Here is a 16,296-nt window from a genome sequence, read left to right as displayed (position 1 = left end):
GCGTGTTCGACGCCTTGGACAAGAGAAGATCGACAGAGCTGAAAAACGACTGCGCATGCTCATTCGCGCGCGCCGAGAAACTGGGAAAGACAACATAAAACCATAGCAACGTATACGTAAAATGGCGGCATTTTTGAAAAATTTAAGAGCGCTGAGTTTTCGCTTGGGCTAAGGAGTAAGTAAAAAGGTTAAGCTTGAAACTTTCCTTTCAGACCGGTCGATATTAGTTCTAAAACATATCTCCTGAACACCACACTTCCCTCCTTGAACACTCATCGAAATTTTGCCGCGAAGTCGGAGTTCGTGCCGCGAAAATGCGGCTCGTGTTGCAGATTATGTTAATGAGTTTGATGTTCACGGAAACTTCCGGTGAGCGGACCTGTTGGTACCATAGAAAAACCAGAAAAGGCGAGGAATGCAAAGGGAAAATGCGGAGGTTCAATGCTGCAATAGCAAGGTATGTCGGTGGCACTACGAACAGCTGGGCATGTACTCGACACTGGACCAGAATAAACCGCGAAGCACATGGTTTTTGTGCATGTCCACTTCCTGTGCACTCAACTGATATTTCAGCCAACATACCAGCGAGGTTTTATGAAATGTTTGACCGCATCGGACGTACTACGAGTGGTTACCGTCCTGGTGTGCGATGGTGTTCCAGTTGTAGGAAAAATGCAGACCAATTGTTTAAAGATGAACAAGATTACAGCCCTACTCGAAAGGTATGGTTACTGGGAGGTTACAATAAGAACGCCCTTTAAAATGAGTGGCACATATTTCCGAGTTTCTTGTGACATGCAAATGTAAAACCGGTACAAATAAGTTCCTTTCGATGATTTCAGAGAAAAAGTACTGATGTGACATCCCATCACACCTCACCCATGCCAAAACAGGTACTTCTCATAATTTTGTATCATATTTGATGCCAGCTATGTAAAATCAGTTCGAAATAACAAACCGCTTGTTGCATTCCTCCTAGAAGTCACCGGAGGAAGTGGATTTGTTGCTCAGAAAGGAGACACAAAAGTGCTGCACCTTGCAAACACAGCTTCATGTGGCAACACAACAGCTCGCAGAGATAAAAGGTGTTTTTACTGTTTTGAATCTGCTTGAATTAAAATTTAGCATCATAACAAAAACTCTATACTTCTCACAAAAATATTTTAATTTTTGTCATGGTTGATTTTTCTATTACAGAGTCAACAATTGAAAAGAGGTTGGAAGCATTTCAAAAGGCCCTGTACAGACATCAAATAACCACCCCAGACCAGAAAATTTACAATCCAGAGGCAATGAAACAGTTTACAGACAAAAATAGCCCTCGACTCTTTGAGGACATCCTTAACTGTTTAAGTGGAAGAAAAAGCTTGTCCAACAGAAGGAGAGAGATGCAAGAGCAGAGAGTGGCGTCCCTACTCCACATAATGGCCTATTTTAGGTAACAAACTTTAAATGAAGTGAGCTACCTGTAAGAAAATTGTTTTTCATTCATTGTTCATAGGGGTTGTAACAATAGAAGCAAATTACTTTTACCTACATGACAGGTCACAAAAAACATCTGCATTGCAAAAGGACAGTGGCTTATACTCAGCTAGTTGTGGCATGTCCTTGCAAGGCCTATCTCCTGGTCAGATTTTAGGATACAGCACCACGCCTAGGAATGCGCAGCAGTTAAAAGCAGACCTTGCTAAAGATCATGCCAACTACATATCACAACAGTTGCAGAGAGTAAATGAGGTCAGTCTGCAAATAAATAAGCAATTCTAATCAACAAATGGCTTCATGCACACTACCAAAGAATATCATTGAAAAAAAGCCATTTTGGCTAATTAATTAAATTTAATTTCGATTACAGCCCTCCTCAAAAGGTATGGTTACTAGGAGGTTACAATAAGAACGCCCTTTAAAATGAGTGGCACGTATTTCTGAGTTTCTTGTGACATGCAAATATAAAACCGGTACAAATAAGTTCCTTTGTCCAGTCCTTTGTTCCACAGTACCACCATGGTCAGCAGAGTGAATCCAACTTGTGGCTTATTGCAGGGAAAAGTGCAGAATTTCTTCTTGATCTGTTTAAGAGCATTTCACAGAACTGCCACAAATCATACCAGGTAACAATCCTGAAAATAAAAAAAAGTCATAAAATTAATAAATACAGAAGTCTAAACCATTTATTATACCATAATAAAACAATACGAGAATTTGATGATGCAAGAAAAATTGAAAAACACAAGCTGCAAGCAAGCATTTTCCACATTTCTAAAGTATTGTCAAATTCCTGAGGTGTGTTAAGACAGTTTAATTAAAATGCGTGGTTTAGGCTTCTTTACATGATTCTTAGATATGTAGGATAAGGATATGCAGATATAGATATAAAATGTACCAAACAATAGAATGAATATTAAAATAAACAAACATAATTAATGAATACTGATAACATCTCTGACTTAAAAAATGGAAAATAAAAACAAACGAACAAAATTACTAACATCATGTTTTCCTCATAATAAATGTACATGTACCACTGACATGCACACAATTTAACTTTTCAACATTTCATTTATTTGACTCAGGTTGAACGTCCAGTTGCAAATAATGGAAGACCAAAAGGGAAGCCACTGTACCATCTCCCAACATTTGAAACCACAGTAGACACTAAGTGTTTTCCACTAAGTTATAATCTCGATGATGTAGAGCCAGGCCAACAACCTCACCCAGATATTTATTGTGATTTTCCAACTTGCACAAGAGAAACAGTTACCATTGTTAGACTGGCCTGCTTCCACTGCTTTCACCAAGCTTGCTTGCCTTCAAATCATTGCTGCCCAATCTGTGCTGAACCACTGAAGAAAAAAGTTCAAAAGTTAGCAAACACCTTCAACAATGGGCTTTTGTTGTCTAAAAATGCTAATGAAAGAGAAAATGATGATGATGATGAACTCCATAAAGATGACAGCAATTATGCACCACTTACAGGCTTGAACATATCTGACGCTGAACTTTTCTACACCTCACCAGAATGGTCTCAAAAGGTTAAAAGCATCCTGGATACTTATGAAACTATCCTTCTTCCATCCCGGGCCAATCATTCATCCAGAAGTCAACCTTCAGCTACAAATACCTCGTCTCCCTCTGACAGCTCTTCTTGAGTTCTAACACTCATTATCATCCCTCCAAACCATCATGGCAATGTCACTTTCTGGTCATTCCCAAGCAGTATTTCACAGTCCACAATTCTAGGAAAAAAAGGAAGCAATGCCTGTACTTTTATTGCACTTTTGTTTAGCAAAAGGTCCTTTTCAGAAAATGTTCAAATTCCTCTGCTCAACAGTCCACTGAGCCAGACATGGGTGTACCAGCTAATTGTGCAAGGGATTTTAGTGGGTAACAGCATCTATGACTCAGTGACACAAAACATTCCTCAAACATTTGGTGTTTACAAGCTCTACAATCATCTACTGTATTAAACAATGTAATTGGTGGCACCACTGTAGGACCTGAAATGCCTGTTAGCATTATCCCTGAAGCAGTCCTGCAGCTAATTTACCTTTTCACTGGAGAACTGCTTTAACACACAGCAAAACATCTGTTTTTATTTTAAATTCCAATACTGTTGTCTTCATTCCAACCACACAAGATGTTTTCCTCTTAGACAGCCACTTACATGGGAACAGTGGAGCCCAATACAGCTTTTGCAGAATGGCAGTACTCCTTCAAATTACTTTCTTGGTTCAAGCAAGTCAACAATTTTCAGTTCACTCTTGGTACAGTCACTAATGTAAAGTTTCACTAACACTCACTAAACTTTTCCCAGCTTTTTAGCATTTTTAGCATATATTTTGCTAGCTTCCTAAATTCCACTATTTAAACTACTTTTTAACCCATTAACTCCCAGAGCTTTTTGTCTAAAAAGCGTTTTTTGGACATTTTGGACATTTTCAGGCTGGATATGAGCCAAATTAGCTGCAATCTACTCAAATAGCAGTTGCAACAGGACAGCATGCCTTTCCTTCCACCAGCATCGCGTTTTACGACATTTTGGCCAGGGCATACGCAGAAATCAAAGAGAAAGTGTGGTTTACATCTGTAAACTTTTCGTTTTTATTTTATTCATTTTTTTTCTCCTTTCCTTTTTCTCCCTTTCTTATATTTTTGCTGCAGTGATTGACCTTCTACTGGGCTTGCTTCCAGTTCAAGAATTCCCGAGAAAGCATCATCGAGACAGGCAATTCTTACCGTTTGGTTGAGGGAAATTTTGCGCACAGTTTTTCACTCAAAGTTTTGAGCATTTCCGTGCATATTTCAGGCTCCATTGACCAATTTTTATAGTTACTTACTAAATTGACGGGGAGATAAATAAGGAAAGGCATCTGTAGAAATGTGCACCAAACTGAATTTGAACTCCGACTACTGTATCCAGAAAGTAAGCCTTTATAGACTCGTTATTAGCGAAATATAAGCTTAAATCCGCAAAGTCAAGGTCAGCCCATGAGAGCAGATATTTTTTTACCTTTCCAAATTCTCTGTTCAATTTCACAAGAATACTCAGCGTTCCATTAATTTTTCTGTCATATCTCCAGGAATGTTGAGTGGCAGGGTAAATACATAAATATTTCAACATGAAGAAGGGAATCATTTCCTTTACAGCTTGTTCCCGTGAAGTCCAAAAGCATGCAACGAGTGCTCAAGTACAACTGTAAGCTGATGTGCTCAAATGCGAGCTTACGTGGCAGGTTTATCCTTGCGGGTCGGTTACATCTATATATAATTATTTGTAAAGGGCAAACACATTTGAATACATGTATTGACAACACGGGAGTTGAAATTTACACTTTTTTAACCTGTAAGTGGTATCCAAAATAAACTTAACAAGCGTAAAGCGGTCACTACTCACCATGGCGCTGCGACTGATGTCTGCTAGAATTTGCTGTGTTTAGACCGTCAATATAGCCAGAAATATGTTCAGGATATCAGGAACATCTGCTTGACTGAAATGACATTGAAAGTTCCATCTTCTCCATTTTTCCCGGATGATATTAGTCCAAAAAATTAACATCGAATGGCGCCAAAACTTTGCGTTGATCAAACGATCGAAAATGCCACCACTCGTCGACTCACCCGCCAAAACCCTACGCATGCGCAGTCGTTTTTCAGCCCTGTCGAGAAGATCAAGATTCGGTCGATTCTATCTCGATGAAAAATCTCTTGAAATCTGCAGATCTCAGGGCATCAGCAGCTTTTTCACCATGGTACGTCTTGGGCGTTGTTTTACGCTCTTTAGGACGGTCGCAGAAAAAGCAAGGAACCGAGCGTTACTGCGTGAATCTCGAGAATTGCCGGACAAAGGGCTTTATCATGGAGAGAAATATGTGTTTGGACACAGAACTACATGGTCTGGAAAAAAGTAAGCTCAAATATTTTGTCATTGGTCATTATTTTTTTTGCCTTAGAACTGAGGAGATGAAGGATTGAGCCATGAATGTCCTTAATTGGAAATTCCATTGTTGTATTTGTAACCACCCCCCCCCTTGGGGGGGGGGGTACTCTATGTGGGCTATGGGTATGTACGGCCCCAGAGGGCAGGGTTTTCAACCGTTTTGATCATAAAATAGGATATCGATTTTGGCCATTTGGCCATAGACAGGGCATGGTTTTTGCCCTCTTGTCTTGCACTGGGTGTGCAATAGGGTAGGGAAAATCACAGATTTTGGTCATAAATAAGTTAAGAGTTTTGGGAAGCAGACCGCACACCCCCACTCAAATGTTTTTGGGAATACCCTCCCAGGCCAAAAACCAGGGTACATTGGAGAAGTGCAGCTGGGGGGTACTTACCCGGGTAGGGAGGGGGAAACTCTGTTAGGTTTGGATGGTTGTGCTGTCTCCGAGTTTGGGCCCTGTTGTGCATGCCACCCACACTAACCTTGTGCTAGAACATTGGGCTGCTCTTGAAAATATACACAACCTGGTTTTTGAAACGATTCCCCTTGGCTGGTTACCTTCCTTGGGTTTGGTATGGATATTTACTCAAACCACACATCGATAGACCAGTGAGGAAACTTTCTTGGAGTCAAAAAACACAGTAACATTTTATAGTTTCCTGGCCTGAGGATGCTGGGATTTCATAGAACGCTGACAAGTTATCCTAAAATTAATATCCTAATTACTTTCACAGAACCCCACGTGTGTGGAAGCCACATGTTTTCAAAAGAAAATTTTACAGTGAGGTGTTAGAACAAGAACTGCACATAACTGTGAGTATCAAAGCTCTGAGATGCATTGACGAAGCTGGTGGGTTTGACAATTACATCATCAACACTCATGAAAGAACACTGGATTCCAAATTGGCTATTGACCTCAAGAAACTTATGATAAGTGTTCTGAAGTGTAAAGAGGAAGGTGTTGGAATGGATCAGATCAGAGAGGAGGTTTTTCCAAAGCCCCCTCCAAGTCGTCATATTTATGTGCCAAAGGTTTATACTGACAGATTCTACTTTGACTGGAAAGGACCTCGCAAGCAAATGATTTTTTGTTAAAGTTTGATTGAAATAAGTGAGGAGTCTTTTAAAAGAAATTTGTTCCCATTGCAACAAGAGAAAACTTAAACGGTGCACCCTACACTTATATTCTTAATAAGAGGCATACAACACGCAAGTTGTACGGAAAAGTTCTGTACTAAATGTGTCTCACTACAGACATTGATGTACAACATATCCCTAAGTTGCTAGAGGTGCATTTAAGAGTTCCATGCTATTGATACAGCTCTATGGAGATATGTGAAATGTTTCCTTCCAAGACATGGTTGCTAGTCAGGATCAGTACATAGAACTCTATATGGAATGTCAAGAGGCATCTTAGGTGACAGATGAGTTAAGTGCGCAATGAGAAAAGTGTGTATACATGGGTTACCAAACAATAAACTTGACCTGTGGCGTAGATCTGTGTGTTGGCAGTTAGAATATAAGTAGTCCTTCTTTGGCTTAGTCCATCAAGCATGATCGTAAAAAAACCCACAAGGAAAAAATGGCTACACAAAATCCTAGGGGGCAAGAAACACTTCTCACTCCCAGTTTCAGGCGGATATTGTTTGCTTACATGTTTTTGCATCACGTAAGATGGACTAAGCGAAAGAGGGGCTATTTGTAGTCTGTTGGCAGTATGATGCTTCAGTTTTTAGTGCATTTGTTGTGGCCATTGAGAAGATGAGCCACATTGTTAAGGCTATTTTCTCAGGTAATCACTGCACAAGGAAACCTAGTAAACCTTCTCACAAGTTTGCAAGTGATGATCCTCTTCTTAACACATCAGTTATTTGTGCTGTTGAGGCATGTAACTCCGATCTCATTATTGTCTGTCATGGTTTCAATTTTAAATTAATTGGCTTCAAGGAACATCTCCCAAGGTCATGTAATATTCAGTAAAAGCCACATCAAAAATTCTCTAATTTGTATCATAACACTGACAAACTACATTATCATTTAATGCCCTTGCTTTATTTGATTTAGTAAACAATTCATCACTCTTTCTAAAGAGTTGTGATCAGGCCGTGGTGCTCTACTACAAGTACTTAATACACTTCTTTGACACACATTATTCTTACTAATACTTTCAAATAACAGTTTAGAAAGTTGTACTGTTGTGTTTCTCTCTAAATATACTTATATCTTCCCTTATGCTTGTTGTTTTTTGTGAGGGTTTACTTTGTCAATGTCATGGACAACCAACCCTACAGAATGTTAGTCAGGTTAATTACTTTGTGACATCTCAAGCAAATATATCTAGATAGAGTTCAATATTACCAAAATTGGCAAAAATCAACACCTGGAAATTATTGATAAACTGTCAAAAAGTCTAACTAAAGGTTTTCTCTATAATGGACAAATATATTAGGAAGCAATAATAGACCCAATGCTTGAAGGATACAATATTATTTTGAGGAGATACCTATGTCTTACACCCACAGTCAGTGACTACTAGTATAAGTACAGAAGCTGTGTCGGTCTGAAATACTAATTTAAGGCAGAAATATGAATAGATCATGATTTTTTCCTGGCAAATGGGATTTCTGAAGAGAATTCAGAAAATCCCTCAAAAACTTCAATGAATTCACTAAACTATTCACTACTGAAAACCATAAATTTGTAATCCTTTTTCCACTACCTTTATTTTAGTGCCTAATCTTAAAAGATTCTTTCTGTGAGAAGAAAATTAATTTTTCACTCTCAGTTAACTGGTTAAAGAAGCTATGTCAAAGATTTATGAATTGGAGCACTTGTAGCAAAAACTGTTAAATGATAGTTGACTAGTACTAAGATAGAAAAACATCATAAGTGTTTTGACAAACCAAAAAAGGGTTTGCTAATAAGGTTAGTAGAATCTAAGAATGAACTTGAAATATTTTGGCCAACATTCGCAAGATGTAACTATCTGTAACATAGCTCCTTTAAGCCGTTCACTTCATTCCAGTTTACTGATTAAGCAGTCTAACTAGCTCCTGTTCTGGTTGAGATCTAATCCTTCTTACTCTACCAGCCAGTTCTAAGCACTTTTGGCGGTCTAGTGGTTCAAACAAGTTAAAATCTCTGATGAAATAATGTGGACAACTTTTCTGCTGTAAACAATTTTCAAGCCTGTGAAGAAGGCCTAAGAATCGCTCACCCAGACAATTAGTGCTCCACTGTTGGGATTGAGGTTTTGCCTCACACTCATAGAACAAGATTGTTTTAAGGTGGTATGACTTCAAAGGTTGGAGATGAAGTTCATCTTTGAGTGCCTTAAGTATACGTAAAACTTGCTTGCGACAGGAACTTGCTTGACCATGACTACCCCGAAGGAAGAGCTCTTTTTCAGCTGCTGAGAAGGAATAGCGCCAGAGAAATCCCTTTTCATGTTCTGGAAGGTTTTGTCCTTTAGGCTGCTTTGCGACCAAGTGACAACCTTTTCCGCAAATGTCTTGCACTAGTTGCTGATTGGGCCAACCTGGATGCAAGTCAGTAATTATAAATCATTGTCATGAAAATAGACAACTCCAGCAAATTAAATCAATACCACACATTTAGGGGTATCCTTCATGGATAATTCTTACAGATTTGACAAACCAATATCTTCTGTGAGCACAGGACTTTCCTAGCCTTGCAAAAGAAATCAAGAGTTGAAGAAGGGGGATCGCTATAGAATAAACTGAGAAGGAGGAAGGAAACAATTTGGGTTTAGCTATTGAGATTCATTTAACATTCCAGTCAGGGCTGTCTAAGTTTTGAGTCACCTGTTAGTCTTGATCTTCACACCCATAACAAACCTGTTACCTTTTGAGTGAATCGTATCAACTACAGTCCAGTTCACCCATAACATCACAGGTCTGTCATGATATCGTTGTTATTTCCGGCCTGCGGTTTCAGGCCCAGTAGTACCCAGGCCCCTCGTATATATAGAGTTTGTAAGTTCATTCATCGCGGCCTTCTTGCTTGTACTCGTTAGCTTAGCAGTATTAAACTTGTGTGTGTTAGAACGCCTCTGTGTCCATTGGAATCACGACATGGTGTCAGGAGTGGGATACGATTGCTGAATTGGACCTTCACCGTATTTCCCAGCGAAGAAGAGAACCTGGTCGTCAATAATCTTTCTTCGCGTTCGTCGTAAACAAGATGGCGGAACTTGCAGGTTTACCGATTCCTAGCATGGACTGGCATTCGCCGGATGCCCCACAGGCGTTTAAAAAGTTCAAAGCCCGTTGCGAGCTTTACTTTTCGGGCCCACTAAAGGAGAAATCAGAGGAAGAAAAGGTCAGCTATCTCCTTATCTGGTCGGGTGACGATGGCATCGAATTAGTTTCCACGTGGACTTTAACCGCCACGGACAAGAAGAAACTTGACACCTACTGGACGCGCTTTGAGAATTACCTTTCTCCAAAGAGCAACTTTCGACTCGCAAGATACAAGCTCAGGACCCTGAAGCAGGAACCTGACGAGTCAGTCGATTCATTTGTCAAAAGAATTCGAATTCTCGTGGAAGAATGTCGTTTTGAAAATGCAAATGAACACATAATTGATGCCTTGATCTTCGGATCTAATTCAAAGCGTACGCAAACCAAGCTCCTAGACAAGGACGCCACTCTCTCACTTGATTCTGCCCTGGACATTGCCCGGACAGAAGAGGTAACAAGTAAACAAATCAAGGAAATTTCACCCGATAATTCAACTCGTGTTGATGCAATGAAGCATGAGGGAAGCCTTCCCGTCAAGCCCCGTGGTCCCATCATTCGTTTATGTGGTTGTTGTGGTTCGGAGCACGACATCTCTGAACGTTCAAACCGCCCAGTGTATGGAACCAAGTGTGGTGCATGCGGTAAAGCCAATCATTGGAGGATAGTCTGCCGTACAACCAAGCCTGGCAAAAAGGGAAAGCCAAATGGTCGTCAAAATCGTCCTAAACCTCCGAAAGGAAAACCTGGAAAAAAGCATCTTCATAGTCTCGAAAGTGGTCAACCACCAGAAACACCAGAGCTACCAGATCAGCTATACTTTCATACGTTATCAGTTGATCAGGTCAAGAAAAGTGACACTCAAGCCTTCGTTGAGGTGGAAGTGTAACCATTCAAGTGGATGCCTCCCAGAGGGGTTTAGGTGCAGTTCTTCTACAAGCCAATGGTCCAGTGGAGTTTGCTAGCAAATTGCTGACCGAGACTGAGAGCCGATATTCAAATATCGAGAGAGAGATGTTGGCTGTTCTTTTTGGCTTGGAGAAGTTCCATTATTACGCCTACGGCCGGCCTGTTGTTGTGGAATCTGACCACAAACCGCTGGAGGCTATCTTTCAAAAGCATCTGTCGAGTGCGCCACCTCGCATCGCTAGGATGATGCTGCGCATACAGAAGTATGATGCACAAATCAAATATGTCCCTGGAAAGGACATACCTGTCGCTGACGCTCTTTCAAGAATCAGCTCCTGCTCTGGTGAAGATATTCAAGGGCTAGATGTATCTGTACATGAGGTCAATCTTCATCTTAATGCAAGCCCAATGTGAGTGCCCCACATACAGGCAGAAACTGCAACTGATGCAACCTTGTCAGCTCTGCGTGAGATCATAATGCATGGATGGCCTGAAAAGAGATCTGATTGCCCTGCCTTTCTTCATGCCTACTGGAACTATTGTGATGAGCTCACTGTGGCCAATGGTCTGATACTGAAGGGTACGCGTATCGTTATCCCTAAGTCACTACAGCCTGATGTTCTGCAACAGCTTCACTATGCCCATCAAGGTGCCGAGAAATGCAAGCTTAGGGCGAAGGGGTCAGTATTCTGGGCAAACATCAATCGTGATATTGAAGAGCTGGTTAAGAGCTGCCCCCCGTGTCAGCGTCACCAGAAATTGAACGTCAAGGAACCCCTGCTGCCTCGTGATGTGCCGCAGAAGCCGTGGCATACTTTAGGCTCTGACATATTCTTCTGGAATAATGCTAACTACCTGGTAGTTGTCGATTACTACAGCAAGTTCCCTGTGGTAAAGAAACTTTCCAACCTCCACTCGTCTGCAGTCATTGCACACCTGAAATCTGTGTTTGAGGAACATGGAATTCCCAGCAAGCTTGTAACCGACAATGGCCCCCAATATGCATCCGCTGCCTTTCAGGAGTTCAGTCACAATTACGGATTCACTCATGTTACATCCAGCCCACTGTATCCGCAGTCTAATGGCATGAGCGAGAGGACTGTGCAAACTGTAAAAGATCTTTTGCAGAAGTGCAAGGAAACTGGGCAGGATCCCCATTTGGCCATGCTTTGTCTTCGTAGCACCCCACTAAGTTGTGATTTGCCTTCACCTGCTGAAATGCTGAATGGCCGAGTATATCAGACAAACCTACCAGCTGTCTCCAAGCCCTCGTCATCTGCAAATGGCGACATCAATGTAAGGCTCCAACTCAGGCAGGATAAGCAGAAGGTGCAATACGACAAGGAAGCCCGACAGCCACTTCAACCCCTCTTCCCTGAAGATCGTGTTCGCGTGCTCAACCCAGCTTCTAGAACCTGGGAGCCAGGCGTTGTCCGGGACGTGGCTGCCACCCCAAGTTCCTACCTGGTGACGGCTGGCAGAGGTGGCACACTGAGAAGAAATCGTTGTCAACTTCGTACCACCGGAGAGTCTTTTAAGATCCAAGGTGTTGAGGTACCTGCTGATGTTGAAGTTGATGACCCCATCTCCCATGAAGCCGGAAGTGCTGGTGGTGCCTGCTCTTCGGCAGAGCCAACAGAGTTCGTGACTTCAAGCTCAAGCTCTACCCCAGATCCGTCTCCCGTGTTGCCGCCTCGCCCTCCAGATCCTTCTCCTATGTTGCTGCCTCGTCGCTCCAGTAGGAGAGTCAAAGCTCCTGATAGACTGAACTTATAAGCATGCAATGTGTTTTATCTTTGAACATTTTCTTTTGTTTTGCATTTGTCAGTTTATCATCCTTAAGAAAAGGGGGATGTCATGATATCGTTGTTATTTCCGGCCTGCGGTTTCAGGCCCAGTAGTACCCAGGCCCCTCGTATATATAGAGTTTGTAAGTTCATTCATCGCGGCCTTCTTGCTTGTACTCGTTAGCTTAGCAGTATTAAACTTGTGTGTGTTAGAACGCCTCTGTGTCCATTGGAATCACGACAAGGTCCATCAAACACACTCAGCTGGCAGATGTTACAAGTTGTCCTTAATGACAATATCTAACCAGGCAGTCATTTTAATTAATTAGAAGCAAATAAAGCATTACCATTTCGATGCCTTGTGCTCCATTCCTCTGCATCTTCTGGCCAGGTATTGTCTTTGATGGTAAGTGTCAAATCCACTGAATATTCTCTTCCATTTCTAATTATTTTGAGTGTCACTGCTGGACCTTGTGACCTCACTTCAACATAACTAAAGAAATGAATAAATAATTTGCAAAACATCAATTGACTACAACACCAGAATCTTTCTGATCTGTTTTTACTTTTCTCCTACTTTACTGTTCAAGATACTATTAGTCAGAATATTTGGTAAAATTAATGTTTTTGGCATACATGCAAAATGGTTAAGTCAAGAAGAACCTTCAATTTGTTATTGATTTATTAACATCAAAAAGAGTTTTGTCTGGAGCCTGAGTTGTGTCAAAAATATATTAGCCAGCCATTAGGAACAGCCTTGTTTCAACTTTGTGCAATAGTCAAAATTGCTACCCCTCGAGATCGACATCCCCTGAATACATGTACCCTGGCTTCAGTATTCTAGATTTTTACACAGATCCATTGTTACAGTTGATCAAACATGGATGCACAGTATGGAATTAGACTAGCATGTTTGCAGTACAAAACAGGTAGATATCCATCTCTGTTGAGAATGTATGGTTCCAGAAATTTTCCATATCCACCTCACTGAGGGTTATGTAAAATTTCAGTGGGGAGGGGGGGACCAAAACTTTTAATGTAAAGTATACAGCCATTGAACAGGAATGACCAGAAGGACTCACTGGGATGGTGGTGGTGCTCAAGGTAAAAACAGTAAGCTCTCCGTGGGGGTTCTATGGGTATTTTCTGAAGCAACACAGTAACAAAAGAATTGCAGTACTCTGCACAGATGTACACAGTACCTGTCCCGTCGTTGTGCTCTTATGGCCTCCCTAACCAGCCTTGCAAACACTGCTTTGACCTTTGTAGCATTTAACATCCCCCGAGAATTAGCACATTGTTCTTGCTGCCAGAGCACTTCCTCTCCTTTGTCAATCATCACTCTGGTGAATCCTGGAACATAAGACAGCATACATTATTCAATTATATTATCTGAGTAAATGCCATGATTACCTGATAGTAAATAAAAGCTTACGTTAGATCACAAACTGGTAAAAACCTTTTAAAAGAAGTTTAAGCTAAGCTTTTATAAATATACCTTTCGGTTGTTCACCCAACCAGTCATTTTCGCCAGAATCGTATGGATCATCATCTAGTTCCAAATTATCCATGACCAACATCAAATCGAATTCAGTTTATAAAAGCTTATACGTTGGACTGTAAGCTGGTAACGTTTTAAAAGCATGAAGCTAAAAAGCTTTTAATATATACCTGTCGGTGGCTCACTCAACCCGTCGTTTTCGCCAGAATCGTATGGATCACCGTCCAGTGCCAAGTTATCCATGACCAACATTAAATCGAATTCATCTGGTTCCCCTACTTTCGCTCTTTCATAATAGCTTCCAGTAGGAAGGATTTGCAGCCAGGCGAACCGACGAAGTTGGTCCCTCCTTTTCACGTCCTCAACAATTGCATCCACGATGGGTTGCCAAGCTCTCAGAGCTTCTTTTTTTCCGTCTCGTCGTAATTTAACATAACGGTCGGTAAATTGGTTTAAGAGGCTATTCAAGGTGGCATTTCTATCCATTTCTCCGCGAAGTCGCTTGCTTACTTTGAATCGTTTGAATGCTTAATTTCTGGCTCCCCACTCCCGAATGAAAAGTGCTTACGGCAGCGTTTTCTATTGTGATTGAAACTTCCGGTAGTTTTCTGGGAAAAATTAATTACCATGTACGTCAGACTTCCTGTAAGGTCTGTAAGTAAATAAACAATGAGCCCGCAGTGGTTCTAAGGATAAAATACGTGTGCTATTCTTACCTGCAAGAAGCTGTGAACATGGAAGACCACATTGGTAATAGGATTGATCATATTTAGCGGGAACTTTTAGCACAAAACTTTTGCTTTCAGTTGTCGGCCTTTCCTCAAATATCACGTAAAATCGCCTAAATATCTTTCTGGAAAACTCAAAAAAAATCTAAATATCACAAAAACAATTCCTAGATATCTCGAAAAAACCCTCGAAATATTTCTTCAAAATTTTCAAAATTTGTGAAAATCTTTTGCAGTAGAGGAGTAGGAGTAAAGAAGTCAGTAGAGGATTAGATTTACGTTCATCGATGTTACCAGCATCCGCCATTTTGGAAAATTTAGTTCTTTTAGTGATAAATGGATCGTTTCTTGCACAGAACTGATTATTGTTTCAAATTAAAAAATAGCGAAGAATACACAGGGCTCAGTCAAAAAAGACGGCTATGAATACTTCTAAATATCTCTAAATTTTCTAAATCATTCTTAGTAGGATCTTAACACCCTTTAAATATTTCGGAAACTTCTAAATATCCCCTAAAATATCCGGATATTTTTTGGAAAAGCCTATCGGAAAGTATCGGAAAGTACTAGCGGCCTTCACATGATCTGCAAAACAGAAACAACACTGCAAACGTTAATCGCTTTTATACACCAAACTCCTCGACTAGCTGCCTGGCTGATCTTTACAGAACTGGTAGAGTTTTTATGGAAGCCGTTTCCCCTGCGTTTCATGAGATGGATTTTTAGCAAGAGATTGGGACAAAACCTTACACCTTCTATCATGGATAAATTGAGAGAAAGGGTTAACACAACGTTTTATACTAGGTACTTCTACTCATACGTAATTGTGAACATCGAAGATGGGAGCAGAATAGTTTTCTATAGACAGAAAAGAGGGTCACTTTGGATAAACAACTTTAATGAAGCTGCAAAATGGTTGAATGAGCAGGAGAATGATAGACTGAACCGTGAGAACATCGGGCGTCCTAATACGAAGTGGGTTTTTGTCAGGTTCCTCGACGTTGATGTAAAGGTGGTGCTTGACAGACAACCTCTGTTAGTTGCAGATCCCGATTGGCTTCGTAATCTTGCGCGCGGGCTTGTGTCAAAAATGGTTTTGTTGGATACTTTCAATGACAACTTGTGCCTCGCTTCTCAGTGGCGCTGCATAGCTGTTCATCTGGGAGCTCGATCAGATCGAAACACACAAGTCGCTCCAGAGCTCGCAAAGAGTTTCTTCAAGCTCAGAACAGCTCCAAACAATATCCCAAGAACATCGCTTGATGAATTGGATAAGGTCGAAAGGCATCTCAATCAGAGGTTACCACTAACAGATTGGTTATGTATCAGAGTCTATCAGCCTGAGCGTGAGGACGATAGAGAAGTGATATGGCATCTTAGAAAGAATCCTCCGGACAAGCTGAAGAACATACTGACAATTGGAATTTATGATGGATACGCGTTTCTTATCAAAGACATCAATAGACTGACCAGAACATATGTATGCATTTATTTGCAGAGCACGCTTTACACAAGTTTGGAACCTTCAAAGACATGCTAAAACATGTGCTCAAGAGGTGACAATTATCGGTTGTCCAAACAAGCAGGTCAAAGTCCCACAGAGAGTTTACGAGAGAGCTTTCTATGCAAAGAATAAAGCTTCGCCAGCAGCGCTTGGCTTATCTGAGAGGGCAG

General features: G+C 40.9%; 4 protein-coding genes and 1 long non-coding RNA gene across 6 annotated transcripts; 3 read left to right on the top strand and 2 right to left on the bottom strand.

Moving 5' to 3' along the window:
• The first annotated feature begins 31 nt into the window (after positions 1-31).
• Positions 32-2,102, top strand: LOC149111584 (uncharacterized). The gene is made up of 5 exons (XM_089290604.1): positions 32-722; positions 843-893; positions 980-1,085; positions 1,198-1,438; positions 1,545-2,102. Exons 1-5 carry the CDS (start codon positions 315-317, stop codon positions 1,765-1,767), a joined length of 1,029 nt encoding a protein of 342 aa, XP_089146730.1. The 5' UTR covers positions 32-314; the 3' UTR covers positions 1,768-2,102.
• On the bottom strand, positions 1,145-5,152 carry LOC149111583 (uncharacterized). Of its 2 annotated transcripts, none has more exons than XR_016207541.1 (4): positions 4,895-5,152; positions 2,975-3,236; positions 2,715-2,843; positions 1,145-2,120 (listed from the first exon to the last, which is right to left on the bottom strand). It is a non-coding gene; the product is annotated as an uncharacterized LOC149111583 (long non-coding RNA). The 2 variants fall into 2 exon arrangements; XR_016207540.1 differs by having other exon boundaries at positions 2,762-2,843; positions 4,895-5,151.
• Positions 5,153-5,162: 10 nt separating this feature from the next.
• On the top strand, positions 5,163-6,933 carry LOC110058455 (large ribosomal subunit protein bL28m-like). The gene is made up of 2 exons (XM_020765104.2): positions 5,163-5,404; positions 6,173-6,933. The coding sequence occupies exons 1-2, from the start codon at positions 5,247-5,249 to the stop codon at positions 6,531-6,533; spliced, it is 519 nt and encodes a 172-aa protein (XP_020620763.2). The 5' UTR covers positions 5,163-5,246; the 3' UTR covers positions 6,534-6,933.
• A 535-nt stretch (positions 6,934-7,468) lies between these two features.
• On the bottom strand, positions 7,469-14,482 carry LOC149111581 (cyclic GMP-AMP synthase-like receptor 1). The gene is made up of 4 exons (XM_089290600.1): positions 14,065-14,482; positions 13,596-13,746; positions 12,741-12,886; positions 7,469-8,976 (listed from the first exon to the last, which is right to left on the bottom strand). Exons 1-4 carry the CDS (start codon positions 14,378-14,380, stop codon positions 8,465-8,467), a joined length of 1,125 nt encoding a protein of 374 aa, XP_089146726.1. The 5' UTR covers positions 14,381-14,482; the 3' UTR covers positions 7,469-8,464.
• Positions 11,623-12,608, top strand: LOC149111582 (uncharacterized). Its single transcript, XM_089290603.1, has one exon. The coding sequence runs from the start codon at positions 11,693-11,695 to the stop codon at positions 12,380-12,382; it is 690 nt and encodes a 229-aa protein (XP_089146729.1). The 5' UTR covers positions 11,623-11,692; the 3' UTR covers positions 12,383-12,608.
• Positions 14,483-16,296: the final 1,814 nt, after the last annotated feature.

Source organism: Orbicella faveolata, unplaced genomic scaffold (genome assembly GCF_042242905.1).
Source record: "Orbicella faveolata isolate gen_17 unplaced genomic scaffold, um_ofav_v1 contig_2, whole genome shotgun sequence".
NCBI classification, from domain to species: Eukaryota; Metazoa; Cnidaria; class Anthozoa; order Scleractinia; family Merulinidae; genus Orbicella; species Orbicella faveolata.
This window is presented reverse-complemented; position numbering and strand designations above follow the sequence as displayed.